This window comes from Rhinopithecus roxellana, chromosome 14, assembly GCF_007565055.1.
Source record: "Rhinopithecus roxellana isolate Shanxi Qingling chromosome 14, ASM756505v1, whole genome shotgun sequence".
Taxonomy (NCBI): Eukaryota; Metazoa; Chordata; class Mammalia; order Primates; family Cercopithecidae; genus Rhinopithecus; species Rhinopithecus roxellana.
The window spans coordinates 118,563,772-118,578,274 of record NC_044562.1 but is presented as its reverse complement, the minus strand read 5'-3'; the positions used below and the strand labels follow the sequence as shown (position 1 = coordinate 118,578,274).

General features: G+C 44.2%; 1 protein-coding gene and 1 non-coding gene across 3 annotated transcripts in view; one reads left to right on the top strand and one right to left on the bottom strand.

The window, feature by feature from the left end:
- Nucleotides 1–8,756: 8,756 nt before the first annotated feature.
- On the bottom strand, nt 8,757–8,828 carry TRNAG-GCC. Its single transcript has one exon. It is a non-coding gene; the product is annotated as a tRNA-Gly (tRNA).
- A 2,493-nt stretch (nt 8,829–11,321) lies between these two features.
- Nucleotides 11,322–14,503, top strand: part of STAM2 (signal transducing adaptor molecule 2) — a 52,668-nt gene continuing 49,486 nt past the window's right edge. Inside the window, exon 1 of one of the 2 annotated variants that reach the window (XM_010372901.2) lies at nt 11,322–11,712. In XM_010372901.2, coding sequence (XP_010371203.2) covers nt 11,673–11,712 — 40 coding nt within the window. In that variant the 5' untranslated portion in view covers nt 11,322–11,672. Of the gene's footprint in view, nt 11,713–11,805; nt 11,896–14,503 lie in introns of those variants that run through there. The other variant, XM_030916670.1, reaches the window with a different exon arrangement.

Here is a 14,503-nt window from a genome sequence, read left to right as displayed (position 1 = left end):
AAAACAACACATGTATGCACACAATTTCCTGAATTTGTACATTTTTTCCCTTCAAATTTCACCTAACCAATCAATTTTATTATCATTTCTGCTTATGTTTTACTTTCTCATATTACCTTTTTCATAAGCTGATTTCCAAAATGACTTTTTTCTAGATGGTACCCAACATCAAATTTGTTGGGCTAACTACCCTCAAGTAGGCACTAAAATATAATTTCCAGTGGGTACAAAGCAAAATACCATTACTCTATACTCGGCCTCCACACGGAATTCCCCTTATTCCTATGTATTCTCTTCCATTAACTACTTTTATAAATCATTTTCTCCTCACCTGAATATGAGTCATTGAGGGCAGTGATTATGTTATTTTCATGCCTCCCCTCTCATCAACCCTTGCCCCTACTGCTAGTATTTTGGACATGATAGGTAACCAATATTTACTAAATAAAGTGTGAAAAGTGTAATGCCTCTGAAAAAAATGATCTTATTCATCATGCAGGAGTGAGAGAGATAAAGTAACACAATGTAGGAAATAAAAAGGTAATAAATGTTATTAGATAACTGATCAGGTGCTCTTTGTTCCTTTCAGCCAACTTCTAGAGAATGGTAGCGGGAATTGGAAGGCAAGAGGAATGGATTAGAGAAGTAAAGGACAGGTAATCAATCAAACATGGGGTTATTCAGTGTGTTTTAGTCAGGTCTGGCTGCTATAACAAAGTACCATAGACTGGGTGTCTTATAAATAACAGCAACTTATTTCTCACAGTTCTGGAGGCTGGAAGTCACAGATTGCTGTGTCAGCCTGGTCAGGATCTAAAGAGGACTCTCTTTTGATTGCAAACTTCTGACTTCTCATTGTGTCCTAACATGAAGTAAAGAGAGCAAGAGAGGTTTCTGGCCTCTTCTTATAAGGGCACTAATTCTATTCATGAGGATTCCACTCTCATTACCTAATTACCTCCCCCAAATCCCACTTTCAAATACTACCTTACTGGGAATTGGATTTCAACATATGAATGTTGGGGAGATACAAATCAGTGTTTACAGTATTCTAAGTAATGGGCTAATTGCTTTTGAAAGGGAGGACACAGAATGAAAAGCCACAAAGATCCTGATACTGTGCTCTTGGGAAGTTCCAACAATCACACAAGATAGGTTAGAAGAATATTAAGTGCTAACCAGTGCAATGTTGGCCCATGTTCAATAAAACTTTCAGTGGCAGGGCACAGTGGCTCACGCCTGTAATTCTAACACTTTGGGAGGCCGAGGCGGGCGGATCACGAGGTCAGGAGATCGAGACCATCCTGGCTAACACGGTGAAACCCCTGTCTCTACTAAAAATACAAAAAATTAGCCAGGCACGGTGGCAGGCACCTGTAAGGCCCAGCTACTCAGAGGCTGAGGCAGGAGAATGGCGGGAACCCGGCAGGTGGAGCTTGCAGTGAGCCAAGATCGCCACTGCACTCCAACCTGGGCGACAGAGCAAGACTTCTCCGTTTCAAAAAAAAAAAAAAGTTTCAGAAACGTGAAAAACATGTAGATTGGGATCATCCGAGGAATACTTCTGGAGAAGAGGGGCTGTTGAATGGATTCTTAAATTTCCAGATGTGAAAAATGAAAAGAGATAAAAGATGGAGATAGGTGAAAGAAGAAAGCATGCATTTTTGGAAAGTGAAATATCATAAAGCGTAATAACAGAGATGGAAAACACTCCTATTTCTCCTTCAACTGATTTTCAAGTACGGTATAGAGCACTCTATTACACTAGCTACTAGGCAGCCACATGTGGGTATTTGCATTTAAAATGAAATAAAATTAAAAATTCAGTTCCTCAGTTGCACTAGTTACATTTCAAGTGATCAACAGTCACATGTGCCTATTGGTATTTGTATTGAGCAATGCAAATGTAAAACATACCCGGCTGGGCGCGGTGGATCATGCCCGTAATCCCAGCACTTTGAGGGGCTGAGGCGGGTGGATAACAAGGCCAAGAGAGCGAGACCATCCTGGCCAACCTGGTGAAACCCCGTCTCTACTAAAAATACAAAAAATTAGCTGGGCGTGGTGGCGGGCGCCTGTAGTCCCAGCTACTCGGGAGGCTGAGGCAGAAGAATTGCTTGAATCCGGGAGGCAGAGGTTTCAGTGAGCCAAGATCATGCCACTGCACTCCAGCCTGGCAACAGAGCGAGATTCCTTCTCAAAACAAAAACAAAAACAAAAAACACATCCATCATCGCAAAAAACTTCTATTGTACTATAGTGAGTGCTACTGAGTCTTTACTATATAAAAAGCTCTCATAACCCCATTTAATCTTCACAGCAATCTTATAAAGTATATAGTAGCCAGGTGTGGTGGCTCATGCCTGTAATCCCAGCACTTTGGGAGGTCAAGGTGGGCAGACTGCTTGAGCCCAGGAATGCAACACCAGATGGACAACATAGTGAGACCCCATCTCTACAAAAAATACAAAAATTAGCCAGGCATGGTGGCGTGTGCCTATAGTCCCAGCTACTTGGGGGTCTGAGGTGGGGGATCATTTAAGCCCCGGAGGTCAAAGCTGCAGTGAGCTGAGATCACACCACTGCACTCCAGCCTGGGTGACAGAGTGAGACTGTCTCAAAATGTAAATAAATAAAGTATTTTAAAATTTAATATATTTTATGTATATTAAATGTTTTATTTATATTTTGAGACTCTGTCTCAAAATACAAAATAAATAAATAAATAATAAAGTATATAGTTAAAGGGCCAGATGCGGTGGCTCATGCCTGTAATCCTAGCACTTTAGAAGGCTGAGGCAGGCAGATCACCCGAGGTCAGGAGTTCAAGACCAGCCTGGCCAACATGGTGAAACCCTATCTCTACTAAAACTACAAAAAGTTAGCTGGGCGTGGTGGCAGGTGCCTGTAATCCCAGCTACTCAGGAGGCTGAGGCAGGAGAATTGCTTGAACCCGGGAGGCGGAGGTTCCAGTGAGCTGAGATCGTGCCATTGCACTCCAGCCTAGGCGACAAGAGCGAAACTCTATCTCAAAAAAAAAAAAAGAAAAGAAAACTGAAGTCCCGAACACTTAAGTATTTGTTCAAAGTTACATAGTCAGTAGCAGAGCTGTGATTTGAAATTTTATGTGACTCCAAAAACTGATGGTTTAAGCTATAGAAAATAAGCCTGTTAGATAGGGAAAACAAGTCATTTACCAGAGACAGTGACACCCCAGCTTGACCTTTTTATGGCAGGCAAAATCCACTAGATTCTCAAGGAAGAGAATAAAATCACAAAAGTGGTATTTCAGGATATTAAGTAGACTGTTGAGTGCAGGGGTAGGCTGGCCCACATGATTTCTTTTGACGACTAGAAAAAAAAAGCCTCCCTCTCTAGGAAGGATGCAGCCTTATGGGTATTTAACTTAGTTAATAGAGTATAAAGTAGACTCCAGCCTCTTCTCACCCCCAACTTTGGGCACTCTGTTTCAAAAGGAAGCAATTGGAAAGCATGGAGGAAATGGAAGCCTATGCTATAATGGAGGCAATGCCAAAAGAAAGAGAAAAACCAGCAAAAACAAAATTTGAAAAAGGAAATCTAAAAAATTAAAAAATTAAAAATTTAATTAAAAATTTAAAAAATGGGAAAATCGGAGCAAAGTCAGAGTTTATTCCAAGGTTTCCAGTATGCTGTTCTAAAACACTGTGGCACTTACAATAGAAAAGAGATAGAAAGGGCTGGGTGTGGTAGTGCATGCCTGCAGTTCTAGCACTCTGGGGAGGCGAAGTGGGGCAGATCACTTGAGTCTAGGAGCTCAAGACCAGCCTGGCCAACATGGTGAAAACCTGTCTTTACTAAAAATACAAAAATTAGCTGGGCGTGGTGGCACAAGCCTGTAGTCCCAGCTACTTGGGAGGCTGAGGCAGGAGGATCACTTAAGCCAGGGAGGCAGAAGTTGCAGTGAGCCAAGATCGCACCACTGCACTCCAGCCTGAGCAACAGAGCAAGACTCCATCTCAACACACACACACACACACACATACACACACTAGCTGGGGATGATGATGCATGCCTGTAGTGCCAGCTACTCAGCAGGCTGAGGTAGAAGGATCTCTTAAACTCAGGAGGTTGAGGTTGCGGCGAGCTGAGATTGTGCCACACTGCACTCCAGCCTGGGTGACAGAGTGACATCCCGTGTTAAAAAAAAAAAAGAGAGAGAGAGATAGAAAAAAGGGAGCTGATTCCTGGGTTCTAATCAGCCACGGAAGCTTAGAAGTCACCACTCCTATCCACACAAGGAAAACAACTGAACAAAGTAAAAATCAACAACTCTTCTTGGATCCACCAGAGTGTAAGGTACAATAAATCTTTCTGAGTTTCTCTTCAAAGGGTTTAGCCTGTTAACTTCCTTATCCTTTGTTCTCAAACTCAACTTTCTTGTTCTTCCTTGCCCCTAGTTACCATAAACAGCCTACCCACTTCCCATCAGCTCTAATCAATAACTCACATCTGTTCCCTTGTTACTTGTACCAATTGTTACCCCGAAACTGCACATCCCACACGCTCTACCTCTGTACCTCCCCTCCCCCTCCCCTTCTATATTTAGGAAAATATGTACAAGTAGCCAATCAGGTCAGCTCAGATTGTGCAGTCCCACCCCAGCCCATGGAGGAGTGACACAGAGATAGGGACTGCGTTAAGGACAAAAACCCCCTGGTCTCCTTTGTTCTCTGTGCTCTTGTGATCTTGATTGACCCAAGTGGCACCCTTCTGCAGAAGTAAATTGCCTTGTCGAGAGAATTAAACTTTTGCCTGAGTGCTGGTTTTACTTCACAGCACCAAGCATTTATTCCTAGGCATTTTATACCCAATAGAGAGTTAAGGTCACAGGGCAAATTACTGCCCTCAAAATTGGAGAGGCAGACAGATAGATACAGAGGATCACAACTTATTGGAGCAGAAACGTTCTTGGGGACCAGTGGTTGGGGTGGAAAACCTGAACTGCCATTGACAAATTGCTGGAGGCTCAGGGTGGACAAGTCTGAGAGTTAAAAACTCCAGCGTGGCCTAGTTATTGAAGGGTCCCTACACTTTTGTGAGTTTTACCTCCAGGAATTCAATCTGGTTCACAGTAAGAGAAATCACTGTGTGTTTCTGGAAGGGGGAGAGGAAAAGAAATTATTTTGAATTATCCCACAGAATTATGTTCTTAAAGAGCATCCTCAAGAGAAACTATTTGACCCGAGCCTAACCAATTAGGGTTTTACCAGAGCCTAACGTAGCTGGTGGAAAGGAAATTCTCAACTCCAGCTTCCCCTAAGCTTTCTTGTCTCACCGAAACTGGAGACTGCAGATGGGGAGGTAGGTGGGGGGAGAGGGGCAGAAAGCACCTATGTTTTTGTTGTTGTGGTGGCGGTTGTTTTGTTTTAGATAGGGTTTCACTGTGTCACTCAGGCTGGAGTGTTTAGGTGGTGCGATCACGGCTCACCAGGGAGCCCTCATCTCCCGGGCTCAAGTGATCAACACACCTTAGCTTCCCAAGTAGCTGGGACTGCAGGTATGCACCACCATACCCAGCTTTTTTTTTTCTTTTTTAAAAATTTCTTGTAGAGACAGGGTCTTGCTATGTTGCCCAGGCTGGTCTTCAACTTTTGAGCTCAAGTTATCCTCCCACCTCAGCCTCCCAAAGTGCTGAGATAACAGGCATGAGCCACCACGCATGGCCAGAAAGCACTTGTGAAGTTCATAGCAGAGGCACAGGCTCATTAAAGAATTGAGACCTACTCTCAGACCTTATTTAAGTCTCAGGAACCCAAAGACGACAGAGGAGACAAAAACAGGGAAATCAGCCTTTGACACTTCCTGCTATAGCAAGCAGTAAACACAGCCTAATCCCTAGCCAGATAAATATAAAACCTCATGTTAAGGCCTGTTTATTTCAGTTCCTTTTACCCAGTAAATGTTGTCCAGCTTTCACCAAAAAGACAACACTTAATGAAAGACAAAAAACACGGTTTGAAAAGGCACAGCAAACATCAGAATCAGAATCAGGTATAGCAAGAATGTTATTATAATATGGATAATAGAAGTATCATACAAAGAATTTATATTAACTGTGATTGATATGTTAAGGGCTGTAATGGAAAAAAGTAGACATTATGCAAGAACAGATGGGTAGTGTAAGTAGAATGATAGAAACTCTAAGAAAGAATCAAAAGGAAGCCGGGCGCGGTGGCTCAAGCCTGTAATCCCAGCACTTTGGGAGGCTGAGACGGGCGGATCACGAGGTCAGGAGATCGAGACCATCCTGGCTAACACGGTGAAACCCCGTCTCTACTAAAAATACAAAAAAACCTAGCCAGGCGAGGTGGCGGGCGCCTGTAGTCCCAGCTATTCCAGAGGCTGAGGCAGGAGAATGGCGTGAACCCGGGAGGCGGAGCTTGCAGTGAGCTGAGATCCGGCCACTGCACTCCAGCCCGGGCGACAGAGCAAGACTCCGTCTCAAAAAAAAACAAAAAACAAACAAACAAAAAGAATCAAAAGGAAATGCTAGAGATAAAAAAACACTAACGGAAAGGAAGAATGTCTTTGATGGGCTCCATCAATAAACTTCAGAAACAAAGAAGCTGAGCTTGAAGGAATATAAATATAAACTTCTAAAATTGGGGGAAAAAAAACTTCTAAAACTGAAATGCAAAGAGAAAAAAAGAAAAAATCAGATATCCAAAAAATGGCAGGAGAATTACAAAAGATGTAATATATACATAACAGAAATACCAGAGGGAGAAGAAAAGAAGAAAATTTGAAACAATAATGACTGAGAATTTCCCCAAATTAACGATGGATACAAAACCACAGATCCAGGAGCTCAGAGTACACTAAGCAGTATAAATACCAAAAAATCTGCACCTAACCATAATCATGAGACAGAAATCTTGAAAGAAGCAAAAAGGAGAAAAAAAACACACATTTTGCCTACAGAGGAGTAAGGATAAGAATTACATTAGACTTCTCTTCAGAAATTGTGCAAGCAAGAGGAGAGAAAAGTGAAATCTTTGAGGTATTGAAAGAAAAACCACACCACTCACCTAGAATTCTGTATCCAGTGAAATTATCCTTCAACAGTGAGGGAGAAAGACTTTCTCAGGCAAACAAAATTTGAGGGAATTTGTCACCAGTACACTTGCCTTACAAGGAATGTTAAAAATCCTTGAGAGAGAAAGAAAATGATGCAGGTCAGAAACTTGGATCGACATTTTAAAAACGAAGAGCATTAGAGAAGGAATCAATAAAGGTAAACAGCCTGGGCAACATAGTGAGACCCTGTCTCTACAAAAAAAAAAAAAAAAAAAAAGAGCTAGGGTCAGTGGTGTATACCTGTAGCCCCAACTACTTTGGAGGCTGAGGCAGGAGCTTGAGCTCAGGAGTTTGAGGCTGCAATGAGGTATAACTGTGCCACTGCACTCCAGCCCAGGTGACAGAGAGAGAGACTTTGTCTCCAAAAAAAAAAAAAAAAAAAAAAAAAAGATAAAGACAGATTAATAAGGTGAATAAAATATTTTCTTTTTCTTCTTCTTTTTCTTTTTCTTTTTTTTTTTTTTTTTGCTTCTTTTTGAGACAGGGTCTCCCTCTGTCATCTAGGCTGGGGTGCAGTGACATGATCACGGATCACTGCACCTTGACCACCCTAGCTCAAGCAATCCTTCTCCCTCATCCTCCAAAGTAGCTGGTGCATGCCACCAAGCCTCCAGGGTTTATGTTTGTTTGTTTGTTTGTTTGTAAAGTGGTTTTCAAATTCTTTGCACACCAGAATTTGTGGGCTGCCACTAAAATATTTTTTAATTGCCCAATTACTTCCTAAGATGAAGCAACAGTGAACAATTTTTGTATCCTCTTGTTTCTAACACAGGGTCTGGCTCCTGGTGACTATTAAAAATGTTAATTACAAAAGACTAAAAAAAAACACTTTGTTAATTAGAGGAACTCACTGAGGAACTGAGTATATACATAGAAAAAAAAATACCTATAGATCCTTGAGTATACTTGCTTTTAAAGAGGAGGAATTAAAAGAGTCTTTTTAAAACATGAATGTGGCCAGGAGCTCACGCCTGTAATCCCAGCACTCTGGGAGGCCGAGGCGGGTAGATCACTTTGAGGTCAGGAGTTTGAGACCAGCCTGGACAACATGGTGAAACCCCATCCCTACTAAAAATAGAAAAATTAGACAGACATGGTGGCCCGCGCCTGTAGTCCCAGCTACATGGGAAGCTGAGGCAGGAGAATCACTTGAACTTGGGAGGCAGAGGCTGCATTGAGCCGAGATCGCACCACTGCACTCCAGGCTGAGCCACAGAGCAAGAACATGTCTCAAAAAAATAATAACAAATCAAAATAAAAATGAATGCTTTCCAAAGGCAAATCCTCAGCTTTCTGCTCTTTTTATTTTTTTATTTTTTATTTTATTTTATTTTTTTTTGAGACGGAGTCTTGCTCTGTCACCCAGGCTGGAGTACAGTGGCCGGATCTCAGCTCACTGCAAGCTCCGCCTCCGGGGTTCCAGCCATTCTCCTGCCTCAGCCTCCAGAGTAGCTGGGACTACAGGCGCCCGCCACCTCGCCCGGCTAGTTTTTTGTATTTTTAGTAGAGACGGGGTTTCACCGTGTTAGCCAGGATGGTCTCGATCTCCTGACCTCATGATCCGCCCGTCTCGGCCTCCCAAAGTGCTGGGATTACAGGCTTGAGCCACCGCGCCCGGCCAAAATGAGAGGGTGTGCTGCATGGGCCGGGAATCGAACCCCGGCCTCCCGCGTGGCAGGCCGAGAATTCTACCACTGAACCACCCATGCACCTCTGCTCTTTTTAAAAAATTATTTCATTTTATTTTTTTGACAGGGTCTCACTCACCCAGGCTGCAGTGCAGTGGCACAATCATAGCTCACTGTATCCTTGAAATCCTGGGCTCAGGTGATCGTCCCACCTCAGCCTTCCAAGTAGCCGGGCGTGCACAACCACACCTGGTTAATTTTTGTATTTTTTTTGTACAGATGGGGTTTTGCCATGTTGTGCAGACTGGTCTGGAACTCCTGGGCTCAAGCAATTCATCCAACTCAGCCTCCCAAAGTGCTGGGATTACAGGTATGAACCACCTTGCCTGGCTTGCTTTTTTTTTTTTTTTTTTCAATTGTGATTGGGGTCTTGCTATGTTGTCCAGGCTGGTTTCCAACTCCTGGGCTGAAAGCGATCCTCCTGCCTCAGTCTTCCAAGTAGTTGGGATTACAGGCATGTGCCACCACACCTGACAGTCTCCTGCTCTTAATACAAGCTTCTCCACAATATTTCCTCTTACGGTTTCAAGTATAATAGCCTCTTAAACTGTTCTGACTAGGTCTGCTTGTTTATATATGTCATTCACACTGATGTCAGACTATATTCTGAAAACTCTTTTTAAAATTATACCATTCTGCGGCCGGGTGTGGTGGCTCACGCCTGTAATCCCAGCACTTTGGGAGGCCGAGGCAGGCAGATCACGAGGTCAGGCGATCGAGACCATCCTGACTAATGTAGTGAAAGCCCATTTCTACTAAAAATACAAAAACAAAACTAGCCAGGCGTGGTGGCGGTCGCCTGTAGTCCCAGCTGCTCAGGAGGCTGAGGCGGGAGAATGGCGTGAACCCAGGAGGTGAAGCTTGCAGTGAGCCGAAATCTCACCACTGCGCTCCAGCCTTGGTGACAGAGCGAGACTCCGTCTCAAAAAAAAAAAAAAAAAAAAAAAAAAAAAAAATACTATTCTGCTACTCAATATCCTTAAATAATTATTGAGTGCCTTAAAATAAAAATTTCCCAGCTTGCCCTTTACAATTCTTCTCAGTCTGTTTCCTCTTATCCCTAGTTAGCCTTGTTTTCCATTCCAACACTAAGTCTTAGACAAAAATTCTTTATCTGTCCAAAAAATCTCCAACTTTTTTTTTTTTTGAGACAGTCTTGCTGTGTTGCCCAGGCTCGAGTGCAGTCGCCTGATCTTGGCTCACTGTAACCTCCGCCTCCTGGGCTCAAGCGATTCTCGTGCCTCAGCCTCCCAAGAAGTTGGCATTACAGGCCTGCGCCATCACGCCTGGCTAATTTTTGTATTTTTAATAGAGATGGGTTTTCGCCATGTTAGCCACGCTGATCTTGAACTCCTGGCCTCAAGCAATCTGCCCGCCTCGACTTCCCAAAGTGCTGGGATTACAGGCGTGAGCCACCATGCTCACCCTCCCAATTTATCTTGCCTAGGTTCAACATTCTATGAATAACAGCCCCTTCACCTACACGATTCCTTCTCATTTGTGCCCCTAACTTTATAAAATGCAACCACCTTTCTGAATGTGTATGAGCTCTCTCTTTATAGTATCAGGTCTTTATACTGGAGATTGTAAAATGGTTTTGATTAATCCATTATTTAAAATGTTGGAGTAATTCTCAACATTTAAAAATCGTTAAAAAATTGCAAACTCTAGTAGGACCCACATTTCAACAAATGGCTGAAATTTGCCAATAGTTGACATCTTTAGATATGCACTGTTCGATTAGAAAGTTACAGCTTCATTCGAAAAGTATTGAGCACCTATTACTTGGGACACTGTTTTAGACGCTGGGGATATAGTAGTGACCAAAACTCATCGGGGAGTTTATAATCTAATGAGGAGGAGAGAGACAGGCAACATAATCATTACTACAGTTTTCTAAGAGGAGCAGAGAATATGTGGGTAGGAAGGGTGCTTGGGCTTTTGCATTCATTTAAATACCTGCCTGGATCCTATGGGAATTTGAGTTTATGACTCGTACTACTATCCGAATCGCCATACACCATCATGTACGTTATGCACTGCCCCTATAAAATTCTCTTAAGGCAGAAAATATGCCTCCTTCGCCTTTCCATTCCCGGGGTCCAGCAGTGTTTTTATGGGGGGACACGATGGAAAGCGAAAAGTTAGGCGTAGTTATTTCGACCACCGCTGTCCCCGGTGGTTATTCCGACCGGGTTTGGATTGGGCGCCAGGGAGGGTGCAACACAGTAAGTGTTCTAGAGCAGTCAGGTCTTTCGCAGAATCTCAAAGCCACCTCCGCGCCGGCGGCTCCGTTTCTAGGGAAACAGGACTGTAACGCGTACGCATCGTGGCTCCTCGTTCTCTAGCTACGAGTCCTGCCGCTCTGGAACGAACTAAATTCGTGACAAGAACCTGGCCCTCAGAGCCGGCGTCCAACGCGAAAAACCACAGGTAACCGCGCCCCCTGCCGCGCCGCCGCCAGCACTGCAGCTTCCGGGGTCGTCCAGTTCCAGGCGGGACTACTTCCGGCTCCGAAGGTCCCCGGCTCCGTGGCTCGCCGGGGTCCTAGCGCTGGAAAGGTGGCCGTAGCGGCCGCCTGACCCCGACAAAAGTCTGGGACTGGGGCAGCGACAAAGGCCTTGGGAGGACGCCCGTGGTCGGAGGGATCTTGCCCCGGGAGAAAAGTTGGGACAGGAGCGCGGGGTCGAAGGGTGGACTCCGAGCCGGCCTGTCAGGCAGGAGCCGGGCAGGTGCGGTGGCGGAAGTGTGGGGACGGAGGCCGAAGCGGAGCGGTCTAGGGAGCCGTGGCCGCGGGTCACCCGGCGGGGAGCAGTTGCCGAGTCTCAGCTAGACAGCAGCGAGTAGGGCTCGGGCGTCGGCGAGATGCCTTTGTTCACCGCCAACCCCTTCGAGCAAGACGTGGGTGAGTGTTGTGCCCGGCCCTGTACTGCTGTTTGTCCAGCTAGAAAGTGGGCGGTAGCGACTCCGGACTAGGAAGCCAAGCGTAGGGAGGGGAGGGGCGGTGCCGCCCGCTACTTCGACGTTGGGATTTTTCTGGGGGCAACTTCGGCGCGTCGCTAGCGATTTGGGGAGTGCTTCCTGCCGCGTGAGTTTGGGGACGCTCAAAGGGCCGTTCTCCCTGCCAAGCGTAGGATTTGGGAAGAGCCTAGGGCTCGCTGGAGACTGGACTGATTAAGTAATTGTGTAGTTGGTGATTAAAAACTTCCTGTTCGTTCGACAGCTAGTTATCTCTCTCTCTGCCCCATTGTTTTTTGAAGATGATGCAGCAGTGGAGATTCTGCTGTCTGGAGAAGCCCAACACCAGACACTTCACACCTAGACAGCCGCATTGGATAGGAAGAACTTACTTCCCGTTATTTATATTACTCTTGCATTCAGTCCCTGATAGGGTAGTTTTAAGATTTATTGCAGTTGTAAAGGTGTTGCTCTTCATCCCCGGATTGCAAAGATTGAACAGGTGCTAGGAGATAGTCTGTTTTAGAGTATGAAAAGGAAATCTCGAGTTGCAAAACGCTCCAGAACAACAAGTATTTTACTTGTTGCGGTCATAAAGCGCTGATCTGAGTGACTATAGAATGGGAAAAACATGGACAAGATATGTACGAAATTATTTTGGAAATTTGAGTAACACTAAAACAGACATATATGTATGTATTTTTGAGAGTCTGAGTCTCACTATGTTGCCCAGGTGCGACTAGAATTCCTCTCGCCTCAGCCTCCACGTCCGTTTTCCCTTCCCGAGTAGCTGAGACTACAGGTTTGTTTTTTGTTTCTTTTTGTAGCCTTAGTTAACAGAACCCTAGGTAAATTTTTAGAACTTGGAAATGGGGTTGGGGCAGGGGGACTCACAAGAATACAGCACATTTTGGGCAGTAATTCACCTGTTTCGTAGTTAACATTTGGTTATTAGGAAACTGTAGAAACTGCCCTATTCTGGTACATTGTGTAATCTCTAAGCCATTTTTAAAAATGTGTTTGAGTCAAATAATATATGGAAATAGTTCAAATATGTGTGTTCCTTATTTCATTCAACTTTTTTCTTGGTGGATGAATACAGGTGACTGGCATAAATCTGGGAAACGTCACTCTGAGGCTCACTGTTTCCTTTTGGAACACTTCATTGCAATATTTATTCTTTTGTTTGAATCATACTACCTTTGTGCAACCTGTATTTTTAAAAAATTGTTTTTAAAAGAACACTTTGATTCTGTTCTAATGAAATAAGACAGAAGGTGCAAAATAGAATTAGACAAATGATTTTAAAACTTCAAAACCGGCCGGGCGCGGTGGCTCAAGCCTGTAATCCCAGCACTTTGGGAGGCCGAGACGGGTGGATCGTGAGGTCAGGAGATCGAGACCAACCTAGCTAACACGGCGAAACCCCGTCTCTACTAAAAAATACAAAAAACTAGCCGGGCGAGTTGGCGGGCGCCTGTAGTCCCAGCTACTTGGGAGGCTGAGGCAGGAGAATGGTGTAAACCCGAGAGGCGGAGCTTGCAGTGAGCTGAGATCCGGCCACTGCACTCCAGCCTGGGCGACAGCGCGAGACTCCGTCTCAAAAAAAAAAAAAAAAAAAAAAAACTTAAAAACCATGAACTCTTTTCTTTAAGATAAATCTTTCTTGGAAGTTGATTGTTTTCTGATGGAAAAATTCTCTCGTGGAAGTAGGCAGAGTTACTCTGCCTGTTCTGTTCTAAACCTTTCCCTGCCTGGCTCCCGAGGCTCCAGCATGGTTTTGTGGATCACAGTTTAGTCCCACAGTTGTAAAGGAGGCACTGCTGTTGAGATTAAAAAAACAAAAACAAAAAAACTGTGTCTAGATTATATGGCCAATGCCATAAGCCAGAGCTTCAAGTAGTTACATATTAGCTTAAGCATGACTGAATTCAGGACCCCAAAGGCATTTTAAGGGTGAAAGAATGAATTTGAGGCCCTCGTGCAACTTCTAGAAAAAGTAAAATGAAATACTAAGGAGCTCAAGTTGGACTTGCACATATATCATAGAAGGAAATTTACACGTTGCGTTTTTCATATCTTAAAACTTTTCATTTCAAATCGTTAATACAAAGCAAGGGCCAGACGCGGTGGCTCACACCTGTAATCCCAGCACTTTGGGAGGCTGAGGTGGGCGGATCACCTGAGGTCGGTAGTTCGAGACCAGCCTGACCAACATGGTGAAACCCTGTTTTTTGCATTCTACCAAAATGCAAAAAATTAGCCAGGCATGGTGGCGTGTGCCTGTAGTCCCTGCTACTCGGGAAGCTGAGGCAGGAGAATTGCTTGAACCCGGGAGGTGGAGGTTGCAGTGAGCCGACATCTCTCCACTGCACTCCAGCCTGGCAACAGAGCAAGACTCTGTCTCAAAAGAAAAAATACATACACACACACACACACACACACACACACACACACACACACACACAAAGCAAGTCATTAATTTGGCTTGAGATATCTACAGGAATGTTACTTTACATTGTCACTGTCTTTTTCACTTGTTCTCCTTGATTCAGTCAGATTTTTATTACTTTTTTTTTTTTTTTGGTCATTCCTTTGTTCACTCTTCATGCAGCAGACATATAATGAATAATTACTGTGTCAAGCATTGTGTTAATCTACGAACACAAAATGGATAAATAGACTGTGAGTTCCTGCCTTCAAGGAACTCTCAGTCTAATGGAGGAAACATACAGACA